This window comes from Tasmannia lanceolata, unplaced genomic scaffold (assembly GCF_043159265.1).
Source record: "Tasmannia lanceolata isolate RefF3 unplaced genomic scaffold, GAP_Taslan_0.1 ptg000016l, whole genome shotgun sequence".
Taxonomy (NCBI): domain Eukaryota; kingdom Viridiplantae; phylum Streptophyta; class Magnoliopsida; order Canellales; family Winteraceae; genus Tasmannia; species Tasmannia lanceolata.
The window spans coordinates 11,367,765-11,389,284 of NW_027518693.1; the positions used below are offsets into that span (position 1 = coordinate 11,367,765).

A 21,520-nucleotide genomic window follows, 5' to 3' on the forward strand; every position below is an offset into this window, starting at 1 on the left:
CCTAATTTTTGGGCTCGGATTCGGCTCGTTTAGTAAACGAACGAGCCCGAGCTGAGCTTTTAACGAGCCGAGCCAATACATGTTCGCGGGCCGGCTCGGTTCATTTGCAGCCCTAACCATCATCGGCTGTGGAGATGAAAAAACAGAAAAAATTAGAGACGAAGGCAATGGTATTTTTCTACGCTTCATATGCACTAGAGGGATAAAGGAGGTCCTCCGGACTCTACTGCCCAATAGATTAGGGAACCCAAGTTCAACCATCATCAAGAAGTAACAGCCATAAATTAGGGAACTGAAATTCAACCATCATCAACAAGTGACAGTAACGCAATTTTGGGTTCATTTTCCCATTTTTATAACCTATGCCTCGTGGAATTATTTTCGGATATACTATTCGTAAACCACCTAAAGAAGATTTCAAATAAGACAAATTTACAAGATGGAAATGACTAGATCTATGTATGGCCGCAATACCAGCCCCATTAAAACAAGAATAAAAAAACATAAAAAACCTCTCCCACGTGCGAGCCCTTCTCACCTTGCGTCTCAACATAGTTTTCAACGGATGTATAAAATTGCAAAACCAGGTGCTTCTCCAAAACCCACTCCATCATTTTCTCCCCTGCAAATGGACTGAAAAGAAGCTTCCTCTCTTTCCCTTTCCCTTTCCTCATTTAATTCCATCATCTCTCTTTCCAGGTATTTTATTTTCCTCCTCTCATGGCTTCAATCTCCGGCCTCTACTCTTCCTCCTCCACTTTCAAACCCACCAAAAAACCCCTCAAACCCTCTCGTACGGACACCATACCCTTTTCCCTACCGATCCGATCAAAACTCATCCCTCGTTGCTCCTCCGATCGCCGGAAAACCCCTCAATCCGTCGCTCGAGATGTTCCGGCCGACTTATCGAGTCCTCCGGCCGTCTCAATTGAGAAGAAGAAGGGTTTAGTAAAAGATCCGTTCGTGCTTTGGAAACGGTATGTTGATTGGTTTTACCAGCACAAGGAATTAGGGATTTTTCTTGATGTGAGTCGGATAGGTTTTACCGATGAATTTGTGGATCGGATGGAGCCGAAATTCCAAGCGGCTTTTCGCGCTATGAGGGAGCTTGAACAAGGTGCGATTGCGAATCCTGATGAGGGGAGGATGGTTGGGCATTACTGGTTGAGGAATTCTAAACTCGCGCCGAATTCGTTTCTTAGGATGCAGATTGAGGATGCTTTGGATGCTGTTTGTAAGTTCGCGGATGATGTTATAGGTGGTAAGGTCAGTTCTTCTTCTTATTCCTTTCTACTTTTTATGTTTTTTATCACTTTTGAGAAATGTATAAGATTTGATCCATTTGGCAATGTTGAAGTATAGATGATTCAGTAACACTAGCTAGAAGAGCTTAAGCTTTTGGAGTAATTGGTTGTTTCACATGGTATCAGAGCTAATGTTTAAATAATACCAACTCTAACAGCTTAAGCTTGTGGAGTAATTGGATGTTTCACATGCTATCAGAGCTAATGTTTTAACAGCTTGAGCTTTTGGAGTAATTGGCTGTTTCACATGGTTTCAGAGCTCTTGCCTCACGCCATGTTCTGGGTTCAAAACCCCTCCTTGATATTAAATTCCACCAAAAAAAAAAGAGGGGCCACACGTAGGAGAGGGGGGGATTGAATTATGAATGATTCAATAACACAAACTCTAACTTCCTTAGCTTTTAAAATAATTGGTTGTTTCATAGATATAAAAAATTCACGTGTACGGCAAACTCTAACATCTTAAGATTTTGGAGTAATTGGTTGTTACATAGTATAAAATTTGCTGCATTTGGAGACTGATTGAGAATTGTCAAAAAAAAATAAAAATTGTGATAGATGGAGGTTAATTTAGATCTAACAGCTTAAGCTGTTGGAGTAACTGGTTGTTTTACAGTATAAAAATTTGCTGCATTTGGAGACTGATTGTGAATTGTCAAAAAAATGTGATAGATGGAGGTTAATTTAGAATTTAGATCTAATAGCTCAAGCTTTTGGAGTAATTGGTTGTTTTACAGTATAAAAATTCGCTGCATTTGGAGACTGATTGAGAATTGTCAAAAAAATGTGATAGATGGAGGTTAATTTTGTTATATCATTTCTACCGAGTATTCCGAACTGCTCCAAACTGAATTTCATATCCTGGGTTGCTGTATTGCTGCATCTTCTTGCATTCTGATGAGTCCGTAGTCCTAGGAAACACCATTGGTGTTTCACAAATCACTGCATACAACCTGAAAGCACGTCTGTGATGTCTTACCATCTAGCGGCTACTGAGATTTCATATGGCTTAAATCCGGAGTATTGCAGATACCAGGTGCCACTGATCATTTCTGGGAATTTAGTAAGCGATGTGATAGATGTAGGTTAATTTAGATATATCGTTTTTATCAAGTACCCCAAAATGAATTTTGCCTACTGCATAGCTGTATTGATGTGTCTTCTTGTGGAACACCATGGGTGTATTGCAAAGCACTGCATGTAACCCGAATACACACCTGCGGCATCTTAGAGTCTAATAGCTACTAGGGCTTTGTGTATGCCCAATCCGGGGTATCATAGACACCGAACGTCAGTGACCATTTCCTGAAATCTATGGGTGAGCATGCTATACACCTGGATGATTGTATCGTTGGACATTCAACATCTGAACTATGAACATTCTGCTTCTAGTCCATATGTGCAGATCAGAGGTAATTATTTGGCCTTATCATGGACTAGGAAAGATATTAGAGGTGGCTAATTGCATTGAATACCACGTGATGGGTAACATCATGACTGTGTCCAAGCAAACATGAGCCCCCAGACCTACACACTTGGTTTCTTGTGTGGGCCCGTGTGTAGTCACAGTGCTGGATGGGCCACATGATGCTTTCTAGCATTATAGGAATTGCTGATTGGACTGGCACTCAGGACCCTCCTACAGTGCCCAATGGCAACTGACTCTTCTCATCTCATTGTCATACATATAGTACAATTCCAGCAAAAGGTGTATACATTTCGGCTTGCAAAAATGTTTGACAGTCTCAAGTATTAACAGCCTAGAGCTTTACTTTCAAGGCATGGCCCACATCATGGATTGATGACCTGTGAAGGGAATCCACTCAAGATCCTGCTGTTGCATCATGAAAGCATCTATAATTTTTCTAATCATGCTGTCTTAAAAACCTTCCAGTTGCCCCAGTTGTAAGCGCTAGCCATTGAAACAATGGAGCAAAGTGATCTTCCTCATGAATGATGCAGAGAGGGTTAAGGATCCTTCCATGTACCTTTTTTATCTTGCAATAACTTGACCAACATACCCTTAAGAGTTGGGATTGCAGGTCTACACATGTAGTCCTTGAAAAGATCATCCACTTTCTGTTCACATCCCATTATATGTCATACTGACCCTAGGAAGAGAAATACTTTTGGCTTAAGATTCCAAGACACGGAGTTCCATTTATTGCAATGCTGACTGGAGAAGTGCCTTGACGATCATAAGTCTTCAATTGGGTATATTGTGTATATGGCAAAGTCTCTTCCCTGGAAGAGCAAGAAATAGGGCACAGTTGTACTTTCAAATGCCGAAGTTGAATGCAGGGTTATGAGCGATGATGCAAGTGAAATAGTCTTGGTAAAGTGACTTATGGAATAAATGGTGAGCTATCTTTATGCATTCATAGGTAAATAGATGCAGTTTGTGGCATTATCTTTTCTTACCACATGTGTTTAAGCTTATAAGCTTGGATATAAGCTTGGATGGTGAGTGCAAATATCTACTTGTACGTATGGATTCAATTGGTATTACCTGTTTGGTGTTTAAATAAAATGTCTTGGAGTATATTAATTTACTTGTTGCAAAAATGTTGTGATGAACTTCTCTTCTTTTCAGAATCTTATATTCTTTCCTTCTATTTTTGACATTTCAAAGTGAAAACAGATTAAGCCCCCATCATATTCCGACCGCTTTACCCATGTACTCTCTGTGGGCATCGGTGGTTCAGCTCTGGGACCAGAATTTGTAGCAGAGGCATTGGCTCCTGATAATCCTCCTCTCAAGGTATGTTTTAAATCTAAAAAACAACCACTTGTTATTAAATGATAACATTTCTTTTTTCAGCTGTTCTGCTGTTTGAATGAAGAATGCCTATACATTACAAGAATACATGTGCATGTGTGTATATAAAACTAGTTTTTTAACAAGTGAGATTTATTAATAAAAAAAAAAGGCATCGCAAGCACAAGTGCTGAATACAAAACACAATAATAGAACTGTATCGATAACGTCCATATGAAATTAAATATTGCAAAAGGAAAATAGCTTATTAATAGAAACAAACCACCATGTCTAAAACCACACACACCATTGCATTCTGCTTGCACTGAGGTTTTATTGCTTTCACTCACTGATTTGGACTTGAGTCACACTTACACTGCCCATGCAACTATATTGTGATATCAAATTTATTACTTAGGTTGATTTAATCCAACATTGGAAGAGTGCAAAAAATGTATGGAGATTGTTTTTTCTTTCTCTTCACATCTTCCCTTGTCTAGATAACCCTTTCACCAAGTTCCATGACTCTACATCCCTTGTTCCTTGATGACAAGCTTCCTCTACATGAATTTTAAGTCTATATTACTTGACTATCTTATGTTTCTAGTCAGCTTATGTAATCTCTCTATTCCAACTTTGTTTGAAAAGGAGAACCACTGATTTCTTAGCACTAAAAATTATAATTTTTTATTAATTTCTCAAGCTAACATATGATTTTCTTGCTGCAATTTGATCTTTTGGGATGTCCCAGATAAGATTTATTGACAATACAGATCCAGCTGGAATTGATCATCAAATTGCACAGCTTGGGGATGAGCTGGCATCGACACTTGTAATTGTTATCTCGAAGGTCTGCGTGGAATTTCCCCTTTTGATTTATCTTACTAATTTACCCCTTTGATTTGTTGCTCATGTAAGTTCATTCCTAATACTTGTTTGTTCAGAGTGGTGGTACTCCTGAAACTCGAAATGGTTTATTGGAAGTACAGAAAGCTTTTCGAGAAGCTGGCCTGGATTTCTCAAAACAGGTTTTGATCTCAGGTTTTTGTTTCTGATTTTTCTTCTCTTTTTATTAGAATGGATATAAAAGTAATTTCTTATTAAAAAAGAAGACAGTTAAGTTGTTTCTGGTTTTGTGAACGTAAGATTGATCACCCATGCAAAAAAATTTATGAGATTCAATAGCTAATGAAAAATATATAAGATAGCAATTTGATATGATAATGTCCATCTGGTATCATCTTTTCTTTGTCATTTTATGGACTTACTTTCCTGATTTTTTTTCCCTTTTTTCCATTTCGGTGAGACCTTTTTTCTTGACGAATGGTGAGTTGCTTTTCTAGTAAGAATGCTGGTTGTTGAAACTGGAAGCTATTTTCCGAATTATCTTATTGTTCAGCTTGGTGAGTCTCCTCTTCCCATCTTGTGTCATTTATACCACAATTTCATTTGACACAGGCTCATCATTGTATTGAGTCTTTTTCAAATGTATATGTTCTAAAGTGTGTATTTTTTCTAGTACATGTGTTTGGCAGAATAATTTAGTCGTACTTGAGAGCTGAGACTGTTTTTTATTTCAAAGAGATATGATTTAATTACCATTAAAAATAACTGTTGCTTTTATTTTGTTTCTTTTAGCTTCTTTGGATCTGTGAGTCCCTACGGCAAGATAGTACATGTCACATGTTTTCAATTTTACATTTTTTTGAATGGTGTTTTCAATTTTACATTGAAGCATTTAATTATATTGGGTGTATTCTCATTCAGGTGTTTTTAAGGTTCAGTAGAAACAACAAGGTAGTTGGACTGCAATTTGTCTCATAAACGAAGTTCATATAATAAATTTGATGGAAGGGAAATGATGTTCCACCCATTTTGCCAGCATTTCCAACCCCTTTTGTTTGTCTTTTGTAAAAATGAATTTATTTCAGAGAAAATCAAACAAAAGGGGGTGGAAATGCAGTCTTAAAAAAACAAAGGAAAGGGGTTAGGAATGCAGGATAAGAGGGTGTAAATACTAAATATCATTTTCCTTGATTAAAATATCAAATATCAAATATTAGTGTACATGTGCTATTCTGTAGTCTGTAATGACTTCTGTCGTGCGTGCGTGAGTGAGAGAGAGCAAACAGTTCCTGAGGTAGCGCTAGCTTATATGAGGTAGCGTTCACAAAACATAAGGGGCCCACTTTGTTTGGATGATCCAAAGCATTCATTTGATAGGCCCTCACATAGATAGGGTGCCCACAAAAAATCAGGTCCATAGGATCATCCTAACCCTTCCATTTGTGGAGGTTTAGATTTATGGAGGTTTATACCCATCCATTTAAACCTCCACAAATGGAAGGGTTAGGATGATCCTACGAAGTTGATTTTTTGTGGGCACCCTATCTATGTGAGGGCCTATCAAATGAATGTTTTGGATCATCCATACAAAGTGGGCCACCTATGTTTTGTGAGCGCTACCTCATATAAGGTAGCGCTAGTGCCACCTCAGGAACCCTTCTCTCTCTCTCTCTCTCTATATATATATATATATATATATATTGAGGAAAGTGTCTCTAGTCTGCCGACTAGAGATCATTCTCTAGTCAGACGATCAAAAACACATGGGTCCCACCTTATTTGGGTGATGCAAAACATTCATTTGATGGGCCCTGACATAGAGACGGTGTCCACAAAAAATCTGCTCCATAGGATCATCCCAACCTTACGATTTGTGGAGCTTAAAATGGACGGCTATAAACCGCCACAAATCTGTCCATTTTTTAGCTCCACAAATCGAAGGTTTAAGATGATCCTATGAAGCTGATTTTTTCTGGAAGAGTCCCTATCTATGATGGGGCCTATCAAATGAATGCTTTAGATCATCACAAAAATGTGGGACCCATGTGTTTTTGGTCGGCGGACTAGAGAATGATCTCTAGTCGGCATACTAGACACTTTTCTACACACACACACACACACACACACACACACACACACTAGTAAAAACACCCGTACGATGCACGGGGCGAGAAAAATATAAATGGTTAATCACTTTCCCATTTGATGCGGTGGAGTATTTCATACTCATGCTTTGACAGGTTGGTCTCATGCACCGTCTATAACCAAACCCATGCATTCGAGTGGGACTCGAAATATTTTGAAAGGTGGCCGAAATCCGTAGTATTATGTACCAAACGCACGCGTTTTGTGTTAAAAAATAATCGGGTTCGTCAATATTTCGAAAGGTGTCCTGAATCCGTAGTATTATGTAATATGTTCACAAAAATCCGTAGTATTATGTAACATATGCACCCAATCTGTAATTTTGCAAAGAAAAAACGCCACCATGTTGACTTTGTGGACAAAATTTATAATAAAAAATTCATAAAGCAAGGTAAAATAGGTATTGTGAAGAGGGTAGGATTGAAAATATGGACCTTTAATGGGGGCCTTTGTTAAAAAAAGCAAAAAAAAGTGATGTGTAATTCTATTAGAATTTTGGAAGAAATTCAAATAAATGTTTCCTTTTCTCTTCTGCTATATATATATATATATATATATATATATATATATATATATATATATATATATATATATATATATATATATATATATGAGAAAAGGGTTACTGAGGTGGCGCTCACAAAACATAGGGGCCCATTTTTTTTGGATGATCCAAAGCATTCATTTTATAGGCCCTCTCACTGATAGGGTGCCCACAAAAAATCAACTTCATAGGATCATCCTAACCTTTCCATTTGTGGAGGTTAAAATGGATGGGTATAAAACTCCATAAATCTCAACCTCCACAAATGGAAGGGTTAGGATGATCCTATTCACCTGATTTTTTGTGGGCACCCTATCTATGTGAGGGCCTATCAAATGAATGCTTTGGATCATCCAAACAAAGTGGCCCCCCTATGTTTTGTGAGCGCGACCTCGTATAAGCTAGCACTAGGGCTACCTTAGGAACTGTTTACACTCTCTCTCTCTCTCTCTCTCTCTATATATATATATATATATATATATATATATATATATATATATCACACACACACATATGTATTTATTTATTTATTCATAGAGAAAAGGGAATCTAAGAGTTTGCATAGGGAGCTTACCTATTCAAATCCCCAAAAATACGGTACGGCCAACTCCATAGGATGATCCAAACCGTCCATTTGGATCATCACAGTGTAAGTAGATGGTTCCCCAAAAGTCATTTCCATAGGATGATCCTAACCCTCTGATCTATAGAGATCTGTAGAGGGACTGCACATTATGGAAACTTCTATAGATCATAGGATTGGGATCATCCTATGGAATTTTTTTAGGGCACAACCTAACTACGTTGTGGCCCATCAAATAGATGGTTTGGATCATCCTATGGTGTGGGTGGTACCTTACTTTTCGAAAAATACGTATTTACACAGCCACACTTCATATAAAATCTAAAAAAGAGTAGTCATAAAAAATAGATAGATCAGAGGTTACAATCATCTTATGGAAATGATTTTTTGGGGCGCAACCTAATTATGTTGTGGCGATCCAAATGAACACTTTGGATCATCCTATGGTGTTGGCCGTGCCTTATTTTTAGGGAGTTTGCATAGGTATGATCCCTACGCAAACTCTTAGATTCCCTTTTCCTATATATATATATATATATATATATATATATATATATATATATATATCTGTGTGTGTGTGTGTGTGCGCGCGCCCGCCCGTGCGCACACACCATATGTACATAGACACACTGATGTAGGACGGGAAGAGAAATAGAAGAAAGGGAAGAGAAAAGAAGAAGAGAAGAGGAAGAGAAGAATAGAAGAAGAAGAGGGAAATAATAGAAGAATAGAAGGAGAAGTGAGGAAAAAGAAATCTGGGGGAGAAGTTCTCAATTTAATTAATCGTCCGAAACTTAAAATCTTTACGACATAAGGCCTATTTATAGGCAATTGAACTAAAATTCCATGGAACATAAAAGGCCTAAAACTAAAAACATGGAAATAAAATCCTAGGAACTAAATAACATGGAAAATAAATCTCTAAAATTCTAATGGACGAAGATGCCTCTTATTGGGCCTACAATCTGCATCACACACACAGAGATGAATATTATTATACTTAAAAAATTCTGCCGACTTTGCGACCATACACTATTCAAAGCTTAATAATTCTTTTTGTTCATACAATTACTACAGCGTAAGCTACTATTTACAGTGGGAATCTTATGCAGGGAGTTGCTATTACACAACAAAATTCTTTATTAGACAATACAGCAAGAATTGAGGGGTGGTTGGCAAGATTCCCAATGTTTGACTGGGTGGGTGGTAGAACATCTGAAATGTCTGCTGTTGGTTTGCTTCCAGCCGCACTCCAGGTATGCTAAAATCTGTATCTTGCATTGAATGTATTTACTTATATATGCATACATGTATACACACATGTGTATGTACATATATTGTGCGGACTGTACTAATTTCCTTGTAATCTTCATCAGGGAATTAATGTCAGAGAAATGCTTGCTGGTGCATCACTGATGGATGAGGCTAATCGGACTACTGTGGTAAAGATCTTCGTTCAGTTTGTTTTTCTTTTTCTTTTGTTTTGAAATGCTCTTAATTAAGTGAAAACGGATAAAATGAATACACAAATAGAAGAAAAAAATCAGTGATTCTTCAAAAACTTAGAAGGTACCCTTTGTAGTTGTGCTTTCGCAGTTGTGCATCCGCTTTGGACTCATTATGTACACACTCAAAACACTTCTGAAATTTGGTTCATAGTGAAATGTGGTCTCTCTTTCTCAATTGATGTATCCAATTTTTCAAGCTTTTCAACTTAGGCTCAAGTAAACAATGCCATCAGAGCAACCAAGAGAAAGTGAAGATAGCGCGCCCTTATGGGTGCTGAATTAAGGATACATTTTTCTGATGTGGGAGCTCAAATCAGTGAGATGTTAACCTTGACTGAAAAGGCAGTTGCAGAAACAGTCCTTGTGGGATCGGCTGGAGGGCAGTCTACATTGTTGGTAAAACATACAATGTCGGTAAAACAGGCAGCTAAAGGGCACAAGGTTCTACACATTGAGTAATGAAGATAGTTGCTTGGAACATAAAGGTACTTGGGGGGACTGGAGAAAAATGAGCAGTGGAGTTCATTCACAGAAGAAAGACCCACTTGTAATATTTTAATTGAAACTTCAATAAAAACTGACAAATTTTTTTATCTCAAATGCGGGAAAGTATGATTGGAGGTGGGCCTCTCTCCCTTGTATTTTAATTGCAAGGAGGTATTGTTCTATATGGACTACCAATAGCGTCATACCTCTCTCCTTTCTGTTTTAACTGCAGGAGGGGATTTCGACACTGGTTCTTGCACAGAAAATTGGAAAGGAGTAGAGCAATGATAGTAATGATAATACTTTCCAATTTCATCCAAGAAAATGAACTTGTGGATCTACCATTAAGAGGGGGTTGCGAAACACAATTGAATAACCAATTGAGCCCAATGCTTTATAGCTTGTATAGATTTTTGTAGGGATTTGAAAGTGTTTTCTGTGGAGTTTATCAAAAAGCCCTGCCTAAATCTACTTCTGAATTCCGACCATTGTTCGTCGGCCCTTGAAGTGGTAGAGTGGGTGCAAGGGACTTCTTTTAAAATCTTTTCTAGGTTCTAGAAAGGTGCAAGGTGAAGTGAGTTTCACGTGAAGGGTTGCTCTGAATTTTATTTTAAATTAAAGATGTTGAAGCAAAAGTTAAAATTATGGAGCAAGGACAACTATGGAAAAATGCTATGATTTGGCCGACACTTTGAATTTATGACTGACACACGTGTCGTGTCCTATACGACACACATGTCCACACAGGTCGACACTCCTTTAGACACTTTTGAGTGTACTGCTAGAAGTGTCAGTAACTTTATATGCATGTATGTGTATGAGTGTGATACTATTTTTAGATTTTTAGGGGTTGCCATGTTAGAAACCTCATATCTGTATTGAAACTTGGCAAACAAACCCATGTCCACAAACTATAATTATATGTACTTTCTATTTTAGGCGTGTCCCCGTTTCTAAATTTTGGGAGTTCGCCGTGTCCGACCCTCCGTGTTTGTGTCGACACGCGACACTCGTGTTCACAAATCATAGGAAAAATGAAAAAGGGGAATTCTAAATGCTCGCGAAGATCAATATTCTAGATAGGGTGGAGGAGCATGGGCGATGAGGGGAGATCAAAATAGGAAATAAGTATGGTTTGTAGGGAGAATGATGTGTTGGAGGCGAAAATCTGAAGTCCTATTAGGAGCACGACCTATTTCCATCATGTGGCAAATGCAAGGAAAAGAAGGAATCACATTCAACGTCTTAAATTGGAGATCAGCTAGTGGTGGTGGTTGATAAGACCTCTTCAATTGTAGCCAATATCTTATTACAAATAATTCTGACAACTTCATGAGGACAAGAAGCATTTGCCCATGACAAAGATGGTGTGGTTTGATTAAGGCGATGTTTCAAAATGTGGATGCGGTCAAACCGTGTTGTCGTTCGCGACTCGCGACAACCGCTCTCAAAGACCTCTTTAATTGTAGCCAATATTTTATTACAAATAATTCTGACAACTTCATGAGGACAAGAAGCATTTGCCCATGACAAAGATGGTGTGGTTTGATTAAGGCGATGTTTCAAAATGTGGATGCGGTCAAAATGTGGCCAAGGAATATCCTGGTAGACTCGGCATGATGCGGTTGAGAGCGGTTGTTGCGAGTCGCGAGCGAGAACAAGGTTGATGCGATTGCGACGTGATTTTTGACAAAAAAATGTGAAAAACACAACAAGTACATAATTGATGTAAAAATAGGGATTAGAGGAAGGAGAATATATGGTAACAAGATAAGAGAAAACAAATTAGATTTTGTCAAAAACAATTGGGAATTGATATATTCTCCTCTTTCTTTTACTGGGGACAACCTCCTCTAGTGTATTTATGACTACTCTTTTACACTAGATGGGGCTGTTCCTAGTAAAAAAAAGGTGAATATATCATTTCCCAAACAATTGAAAGAAATAATATTATGGTTGCCCGTACTCAATATACAGCACTTGTGAAATAAAATGCATGCTTGAAAAATCTTCAGTGTGCCACGCTGGTGAAATGAAATCACAATGGTCCCGTACTCACTTTATAGCAATTGTGAAATGAAACACAATATCCTCTATATTTTAATTGAAAATCTGGATGTTGATCTGTGCAGAGGAGAGGAGATCGGTGCTTGAACTTTGTCCTATGGATGTGGATCTGGATTGGATTTAGGTCAAGCTTTAGGGGTTTTCCATGCGAAGGAAATTTTAATGATTAGGGTTTTTCTATGCCAGGCAAATTTTGGGAACTATGGTTTTTTCCCATGGGAAGGCTAAATTTGTGTAGGAGAGGCTTAAAGGTCAGGGTTGTGACTATGTGATTGTGTTTTGCAGATTGTGGTTAGGGTTGCTCCAGTTCAGTGCGTAAGACTGAAAGGTTTTTCCGATGTCCTTCCATGTAATACCCAGCATATAAGATACCCCTCAGTAACGTACACATGTAAAGCAAATAAAACAACAAACAATTTATTTGGTAATGACATGTTGAGGGGGTTGAATTTTAGTGAGGTGTACATAACATGCTATATTCTATTATTCTAAATAAATAACATTCTTTTTTAACTTTTCTTTGATTTGTGCTATACGACTTTTAGTCTTATATTCTGTGATCCCGTAGAATTTTTATGATTTTACTGTTGCTTTACCTTGTTTAATGTCTAAGTTATCATATAGTCTTGTCATGCTATTTACATTTCTCGTTTTTTTAATTCTTTCAGTTGATATTTCTTGTTCAGGTGAAGAACAATCCCGCTGCCTTACTAGCTTTATGCTGGTATTGGGCATCTGATGGAGTGGGATCCAAGGTTTGTGTCGTCTGTTAATTTCACTTTGGTTATGTATTACTTTTCTTTTCTTTTCTTTTTTATTGTGAGCTTCTCTTATTAAATATGACCTACATTTTTTTCATTCTGGCTTTCCACAGGATATGGTTGTACTTCCGTACAAGGATAGCCTGCTACTATTTAGTAGGTATTTGCAACAGTTGGTCATGGAGTCACTTGGGAAGGAATTTGACTTGGATGGAAACCGGGTAGGTGTGCAAGATAGAAAATAGCCTGTCCTAAAGGTAATGCTGCATTTATATGTCCTTAACTGAATTGGTTAAAAAGTGCGAGCAAGTAAAATGCGAATAACAATTGGTTCACAAATTTCCACTTGGTTGCTTGTGTTTATAGCCAATCAATAAGGCCTTAAAGTTGGATTTATGTATTTAATGGGAACCCCTTTCACCACTTGTACCAGTCTCTTGCATTCTTTTTCTGGCAACTAGTAAAAAGTGCTTTCAGTTACATTTTTGAAACATCAAAAGAAGCATTTCAGTGCACATAGAAACCTATTTTTCATTATAAGGAGACTGGTTCAACTCAAAGTACTACACATAAACTGACATACGAGACAAATAAGTTGGTAAATTATGGAACACCTACGGTATACATGCACAGACTAGCACATATTATTATGAAATAGGCAACATATTCAATAATCTATCTATGCCATATAAATCAGAAGGGAAATGACATCAACACTCCACCGTTTTAATAAGATGCGCGAAAGCATCTTATCGTTTAGTATTTAAAGGGCTGTCAGAGGGATATTACAGTTCTCAAAAAGCTCTTTCAAGCTCTTTAAGTACTAAACGACAGCATACTTCACGCATGTTATTATAACACTGGAGTGCTGATATCATTTCCCAATCAGAATGCACACCTCTATATATACATATGATTTAATATAATAGGCAAATATTAATCACATACCAAGATCATACCAGTTACCTAACAATGAAATGCCATTAATTCACTCATAAACATGAATCTGGGAGTGCAACACTTGTGTGGAACTTCTCACCCTATAGTCCTCCTACATACTCTACCTTTGCTCGTCAACTACAACAACCCAATGGAAATTTGAAGTGTACTTTTTCAATTCAACAAATATTGTGAAGTAACATTGAGTTACGGAATGGAACATATGCCAGTTATGAAAGTGGCAGAGTGTGACTAACCTGTTATTCATCTTTAATATAGTCATTTTTAAGTTCATGTATCTACTTTACACATTTTTATGTAGTCTGTTAACATACCAACTTCTCCAAAAGCTTAAGCTGTTGGAGAAAGGCAGTATTTATCTTTTATACTTTAACACTCCCCCGCACGTGTGGCCCACTTGGCAAACACGTGGCACATGTGGTCCCACTTTGGGCCGACCATCGCATGTGGATTTTTGCTATCCGGGAGGTTTGAACTCGAGAAGTTGGTAAGTAATATGTGGGATCTAACAGTTGGATTGGGTTAAGATCTCACTGTTGGATCATCTTGGAGGTAGATTGAGTAAGTTGGCTAAATGAAGCAACTAGATAAATTAGGCAATGGATAGAAGAGGCAAGCAAGAGAGATTAGAAAGTAGATTTGATTAGGATTCTTTCCCTCCATAACTATCTTGATTTGATTCTATGTTTATCATGTAAGTGCTCTACATAAGCACACAATGATCCTCTTGTAATAGCATCCAAGTTTAGTGAAATCATCTTTAATTTTTATCATATTGTATAATATATTTATCAACACTCTTCCATCCATGTCTAAATGCATCAGCATATCTGGGAGCTGAGGGTGGACATGTACACCTTGTGTTTCTCTCTTAAGTTAGAGTGGCTTCAAGTGAAATGTGAAACACCTATTTTGGCTCTTGACAACATTTGGGGTGAATTTAGCCGGTCTGTTTTGGTCCATTCAATGTTGGAGAACTGCATCTTGTGCAACTTTCTCTCCCCTGATTTCTAGAAGTGAATGAAGAGGTGTCCTAAAAACATGTTTCTTTCCTTCTTTTAGAAGAGAACTTGTTAGTTGTCTTAGCTTTTACCTTGCTTTTTATGACTTGACCTTTCTTTATTTGACTTCATTTATCTTCTTTATGAACTGTTTTAGACATTTTGGAACTATGATTACATTTACATTTTTACATGGTCATTAGACATGCAGTATTATTACGGTCCTGAAAAAAAAATCTTTAGTGATGGTCTTTAGTATTTGAGCTTTCTCTAGCCCATTACGTACAGAAAATTCAAACTGGGGAAGCCCAACCTTTCTTGGAAGGAGCTTAAGGATTTTAGTCTCTAGATTACAAGGAAAGCTGCAGGTTTAAGATTAAGATGACCTAACACAATAAAACAGGCACCAGTCGTTGAACCATCAATGTGATTACAGATATAATGAATGATGTTTCTGTTCTAATATTTTCCGCGGAACCAATGAATTAGTAGATATGTTAGCTATAGAAGGTGTTCCTAGGTAAGATTTGTGCATTGGGCAATCTCTGCTTTTAAGTTTGAATTCTCGGTTTTCATTTCAATCTCTGACCTCCTCTTCTGTTTTCTTTTATTGATTAAAAACTTTAAAAGAGAGAGAGAGAGAGAGCAGAAATCTTGAGACTGCATTCGCCAATCTTGGTGCCTGACCCCCGACCAACCACCCCCCCCCCCCCCCCCCCCCCCCAACACACACCCCGGCGGTGTAGGAACATCTTTCAAGTAGATTGTGGAACATTGTCAATTGTGTGTCAGTATTCGTAGGGTCTGCCTTTCCCTAACATCCAGATTTTGGGGCATGTGGCTGTAATTTATTTGCTGGAAAGCTTGCATTTTACCCTCAAGTAAATATGAATGATGTTGTGCAGGCAAAAGATGCTAGCAATAAGAAAATGACATGGACATGCATTGAGCAATACAGTAACTTATTGAAGGCCCACACAGGAGATATTATTCAACAATTTAAATGCATTTTGAATACTTCCTTATATCTCGACTTCTTCTTCTTCTTTTTTGAATGGTTATTTCTTGGCTTCTTATCCCTAGTAGCTATTTTTTGACAGGTTAATCAAGGACTAACTGTCTACGGAAATAAAGGGAGCACAGATCAACATGCGTAGGTTTTTTTTTGTCTGTGTTTCTTATTGTTGTGTATTTTCAGATGGAGGACCAATGTAAGCTGACATTCGCCCTATTGCTGTTGGACAGATACATTCAACAGCTGAGGGAGGGGGTGCACAATTTTTTTGTTACCTTCATTGAAGTATTACGTGATAGGCCCCCTGGTCATGATTGGGAGCTTGAACCGGGTGTTACATGTGGTGACTACCTGTTTGGAATGCTACAGGTTAACTTTCTAGTTTGTTTATAGAAGTCTGATCTTGTGATTCTTAAAGTGTGCTTTCTGTTATATTTTTTTTTGTGCATGATGAAATTTGCAATAGATATCCATAAACTAATGGTGTCAAAATTTATTTACTCTTCTGTCCTTGGGATATCCATAAACTAATAGCATTTGTGTGTTGGATGGCATACTTGTAATTTTCTAGAGTGGCATAATTATAGTTTCCATGATTGGGGTCTCGCATATATGATATGCAAGACAATTTAACCTCCATGTTTTGGGGGTTCCTCATCTTCTCCACCTCCTTCAAATTCCAAGAAATCTTTCTATGAAATGCTTAGAATGGACTTAGGTTTTCAAGCTGTGAACAGATTGATAAACATGTTAACTGTCAAAACCACAGCAATACTTCACACTGCCTGGACTGCATAGAATCATCCATACAGTTGATGTTTCACTCGGGTTGGGTTGACCAAGCCCTCAACCCGAACTGAACCCGGTTAGTAAAAACCAAACCGAACCGGAACCGAAAGATACCAAACTCAACCTGACGTGTTTGGGTTGAACCCGACCATAGTTGCACCCCTAGTTGGACATAAGCTCACTGCAAGTCTGGACTTTTTCTTATTTTGGACCATTAAAACCTGCACATTAGGCATCCAGTTCAGAAACACCACTTCCAGACAGCATATTTTGCAGGTGGGTGAAATTGAATTTGAGTACCTTTAGTTTGTCATGGATCAGTCAAAACATATTTTAGTCCCTTCAGAAGTTGCATGGCAGTTATTTCTAAGTGTTTTTTAATTTCCTTTTGTTGGTCATTTAGGCTTTGCTGAATCCTGAGCATGATTTTTTTTACAGGGAACAAGGTCTGCTCTTTATGGAAACGATCGTGAATCAATTACAGTGACAGTGCAAGAAGTGACTCCTAGATCAGTTGGAGGACTAGTAGCAATGTACGAGAGAGCTGTTGGGATCTATGCATCACTGGTTAATATCAATGCTTACCATCAGCCCGGTATATGCCTGCATTTATTTCTTCGTAGTTGGCAGCCTCAAAGTGTTGTCTAATATTACAGTTCCCGGAAGGCTGGAACTTACGTACATTTGTACCCATAGATCTGACTGTTGTTTCTGTTTCATGTTCTATATTGTAATTTTAGGTGTTGAAGCTGGAAAAAAGGCGGCGGGAGAAGTGTTAGCCCTTCAAAAGAGGGTTCTGTCTGTCCTAAACGAGGCCAGGTATATGATTATTCATCTCTATTTTCATTCTTCTGTTTCATAGCTGATCTGTTACCAAGACTTGTCCATAAATAGATTTATATACAGGGAGTTTTTTTTTTCGTGTGCGCGCGCGCGTATGTGTGGGAGAGAGAGAGAGAGAGAGAGAGAGAGAGAGAGAGAGAGAGAGAAGGGGGGGATGGTGGATTAGAGTTTCAAGGGTGTTTCTTCTTATACAGATCTTTCGATGATGATACTAAATGTCAAAATGATGTTTATTATTTAGACGGCTAAATTATACATGACCCAGCGGCTAAATTTACATGACCCAGAAATCAGCTAAAGTAGCCATAATTTTAAAGAACACTATAACTTTCAGTTGCTACAGAGTTGTCTCGGGTTTGCGGGGAAGAATAAGAATACCTAACAATCGAGAAATAATCAATGCACATATCTTTTACCACCCTGAGCATTTTGTTTTTGAATGACCCTCCCTGACCATATTTTGATTTTTGATTGGCTAGTGTTTGGAGAGAGATGGGTCCTGAGATCAGTTTCCAGCCCAGTTTACATCCATTGTTTTAAATTTCGGCTGAAATCCGAAATTTCGGTCCAAATTTCAGATTTCAGTTTGGTCCGAAATAATATACATTTCAGTTTCGGTTTCAATTTCGGGCTGAAATTAGGTCATTTTGACTGAAATGACTGAAATTTGCAAAAATCAATAAATAAATCAGTTTCGGTAGGGACCGAAACCTAAACCGAAATTTAAATCCATGCTTATATCTACTGCTAATTCCTCCTGACACCAGATTGGAGAATTCCTTTGTTTCATGATTTTGTATTCACTAGCTAATTGCTGATCTCGATGCGTGGTTGGAATTTCAGCTGCAAGGAGCCCGTTGAACCATTGACACTCGAAGAAGTTGCACACCGTTGCCATGCTCCTGAACAGGTATAATTTCTTTCAAATGCACATACATGTGGTGCTTAAATCTGTAGCAATCGCAAACATGTCTTGGGAATTTCACGGGAAGGGTATATCTCGGGATATTTTAAAATTTATTCTTATTATCAGGTTAATATAGGGAAAAGGGGGAAAATATAATTACATAAAGAAGACTGACAAGTCAATATCCATTTACGATGGCACATAAAGTTACGATAGTAACTGTCATAAATGGATATTGACCAATGGGGGTGCCCTTTTACCCAATTTTTTGTGCAAGGGCGCCTGTGAGTCTAGTATTCCTCTTATATAAAATATATAAAATGTAAAATTATATATTTTATATAGAAAAAAAAAAGAATAAAAATGTAAAAAAAATAAATTTATATTTTATATATTCCTCTTATATATATATATATAAGAGGTTGGTGAGCTTAAGCGCCCCAATCACATGGGTCCCACATTTTCTGTGGTGATCCAAACCATTCATTTGCAAGGCCCTATCATAGATAGGGTGTGTACCAAAAATCAGCTCCATAGGATCATCCTAACCCCTCCATTTGTGGAGGACAAAAATGAGCAGATTTGTGGACAAATAATGTCTGTCCATTTTGACCTCCACAAATGGATGGGTTAGGATGATATATGGAGCTGATTTTTGGTACACACCCCATCTATGTAAGGGCCTTTCAAATGAATGCTTTGGATCATCCTAACAAATTAGGCCCGAATGTGATTGGGTGCTTAAGCTCACCATAAGTTATATATATATATATATATATATATATATATATATATATATATATATAAGGAATAAGATTGTGAGCTTGAAGCTCATATAGCTTATATGAGCTTGAGGGTCCAAACACATGGGTCCCACATTTTTTGTGGTGATCCAAACCATTCATTTGCAAGGCCCCATCATAGATAGGGTGTGTACTAAAAATCAGATCCATTGGATCATCCTAACCCTTCCAAAAGCGGAGGGCAAAAATGGGCAAATTATTGGCAAACGGTGTCTGTCCATTTTGCCCTCCACATTTGGATGGGTTAGGATTATCCTATGAAGCTGATTTTTTGTACACATCCTATCTAAGGGCCTTTCAAATGAATGCTTTGGATCATCCTAACAATGTGGGCCCACATGTGTTTGGGCCCTCAAGCTCATATAAGCTACGTGAGCTTCAAGCTCACAATCATTTTCCTCTCTCTCTCTCTCTCTCTATATATATATATATATATAAATGTAAAATTTATCATTAAAAAAAAATGTAAAATTTGAAAAAAAATCAGGATTTTTTTAATGAAAAATTTATCAGGATATTTTCCCAATAAAAAATAAAATATGAAGATATATTGGTTATTTTTCTTGGCAAAAAATCACGTTATGACTATGATCTCTATGCACTTACAAAGCATCTTGCTATTGTTCCGTGGGCAGATTGAAATGATCTACAAGATTATTGCGCACATGGCATCGAATGACAGAGCTCTTATAGCTGAGGGTAGTTGCGGGTCTCCTCGAAGTATCAAAGTTTTCCTCGGAGAGTGTAATGTTGATGAGTTATTTGAATAAGCTTCATCAACGTAGTTCTTCATTTCTGTTTGCAATGATACATGTGTATGAGAGATCATAAGAAGAGCTTCAATTGATGAAGCACTGAACCCACCCATCATGAAACATCTAGACACGGATACCAATTGTTGTGGATCTTTTTTTCATTTGATAATTTGAATAAAATTACAAAGTTTTGGGCCCTCTTTTTTGAACAGTAGGCAACTTTAAAGCTTTTTGACGTCAAATCACGTTAAAAGGGGGGTGAATGCGTACTTCCTGCGCGGCGTGGGTGTGGGTGGGGGTGGTGGGTATCATCATCTCCCAACAAATAATCCCGAGATTTTTCAAAATATATTGACATTTTCATTTTTATTATTTACCGTAAATAAGATTGAGATATTTTTAATAATATTTGTTATATCCTTTTTAAGGAAAATGATAAATGCGCCCCTTTCCATCACTTGGGACACCCAGCAACAGTGTATCAATGACAACACAGGGGCTGATGTACTTCACGTCAGAAGGATTCAACGGATTTGATTGCCACGTACGGATTTGATTGTCACATGTCATCTCCCATCAAAATAATCCCGAGATTTTACAAAATATATTGACATTTTCATTTTTATTATTTACCGTAAATAATATTGAGATATTTTTAATAATATTTGTTATATCTTTTTTAAGGAAAATGATAAATGCGCCCCTTTCCATCACTTGGGACACCCAGTGTATCAATGACTACACATGGGCTGATGTACTTCACGTCGGAAGGATTCAACAGATTTGATTGCCACATACGGATTTGATTGCCACATATCATCTCCCATCAAAATAATCCCGAGATTTTACAAAATATATTGACATTTTCATTTTTAGTATTTACCATAAATAATATTGAGATATTTTTAATAATATTTGTTATATCTTTTTAGAGGAAAGTGATAAATGCACCCCTTTCCATCACTTGGGACACCCAGCAGCAGTGTATCAATGACTACACAGGGGCTGATGTACTTCATGTCGGAAGGATTCAACGGATTTGATTGCCACGTACAGATTTGATTGCCACATATCATCTCCCATCAAAATAATCCCAAGATTTTACAAAATATATTGACATTTTCATTTTTATTATTTACCATAAACAATATTGAGATATTTTTAATAATATTTGTTATATCTTTTTTAAGGAAAGTGATAAATGCACCGCTTTCCATCAATTGGGACACCCAGCAGCAGTGTATCAATGACTATACAGGGGCTGATGTACTTAACATCTTCAACGGATTTGATTGCCACGTACACTGCAGCTAGGTGTCCCATGTGATGAGAAGGGACGAATTTATCATTTCCCCTTTTAAAATTATATATTTTCAGGTAATTTTACTTTTATCATTTTTACTTATATAAATTCGAAAAAAAAGAAAAGAAAAGTGTAAAGTAAC

The 21,520-nt window shown here is 37.4% G+C and overlaps 1 protein-coding gene across 1 annotated transcript; it reads left to right on the forward strand.

Moving 5' to 3' along the window:
• Positions 1 to 567: 567 nt before the first annotated feature.
• Positions 568 to 20,273, forward strand: PGI1 (phosphoglucose isomerase 1). Its single transcript, XM_077356556.1, has 14 exons — positions 568 to 1,266; positions 3,946 to 4,065; positions 4,814 to 4,912; positions 5,007 to 5,090; positions 9,293 to 9,436; positions 9,557 to 9,622; positions 12,928 to 12,996; positions 13,116 to 13,223; positions 16,064 to 16,116; positions 16,209 to 16,347; positions 17,206 to 17,362; positions 17,508 to 17,586; positions 18,454 to 18,520; positions 19,956 to 20,273. Exons 1-14 carry the CDS (start codon positions 721 to 723, stop codon positions 20,088 to 20,090), a joined length of 1,866 nt encoding a protein of 621 aa, XP_077212671.1. The 5' UTR covers positions 568 to 720; the 3' UTR covers positions 20,091 to 20,273.
• The last annotated feature ends 1,247 nt before the right edge of the window (positions 20,274 to 21,520 follow it).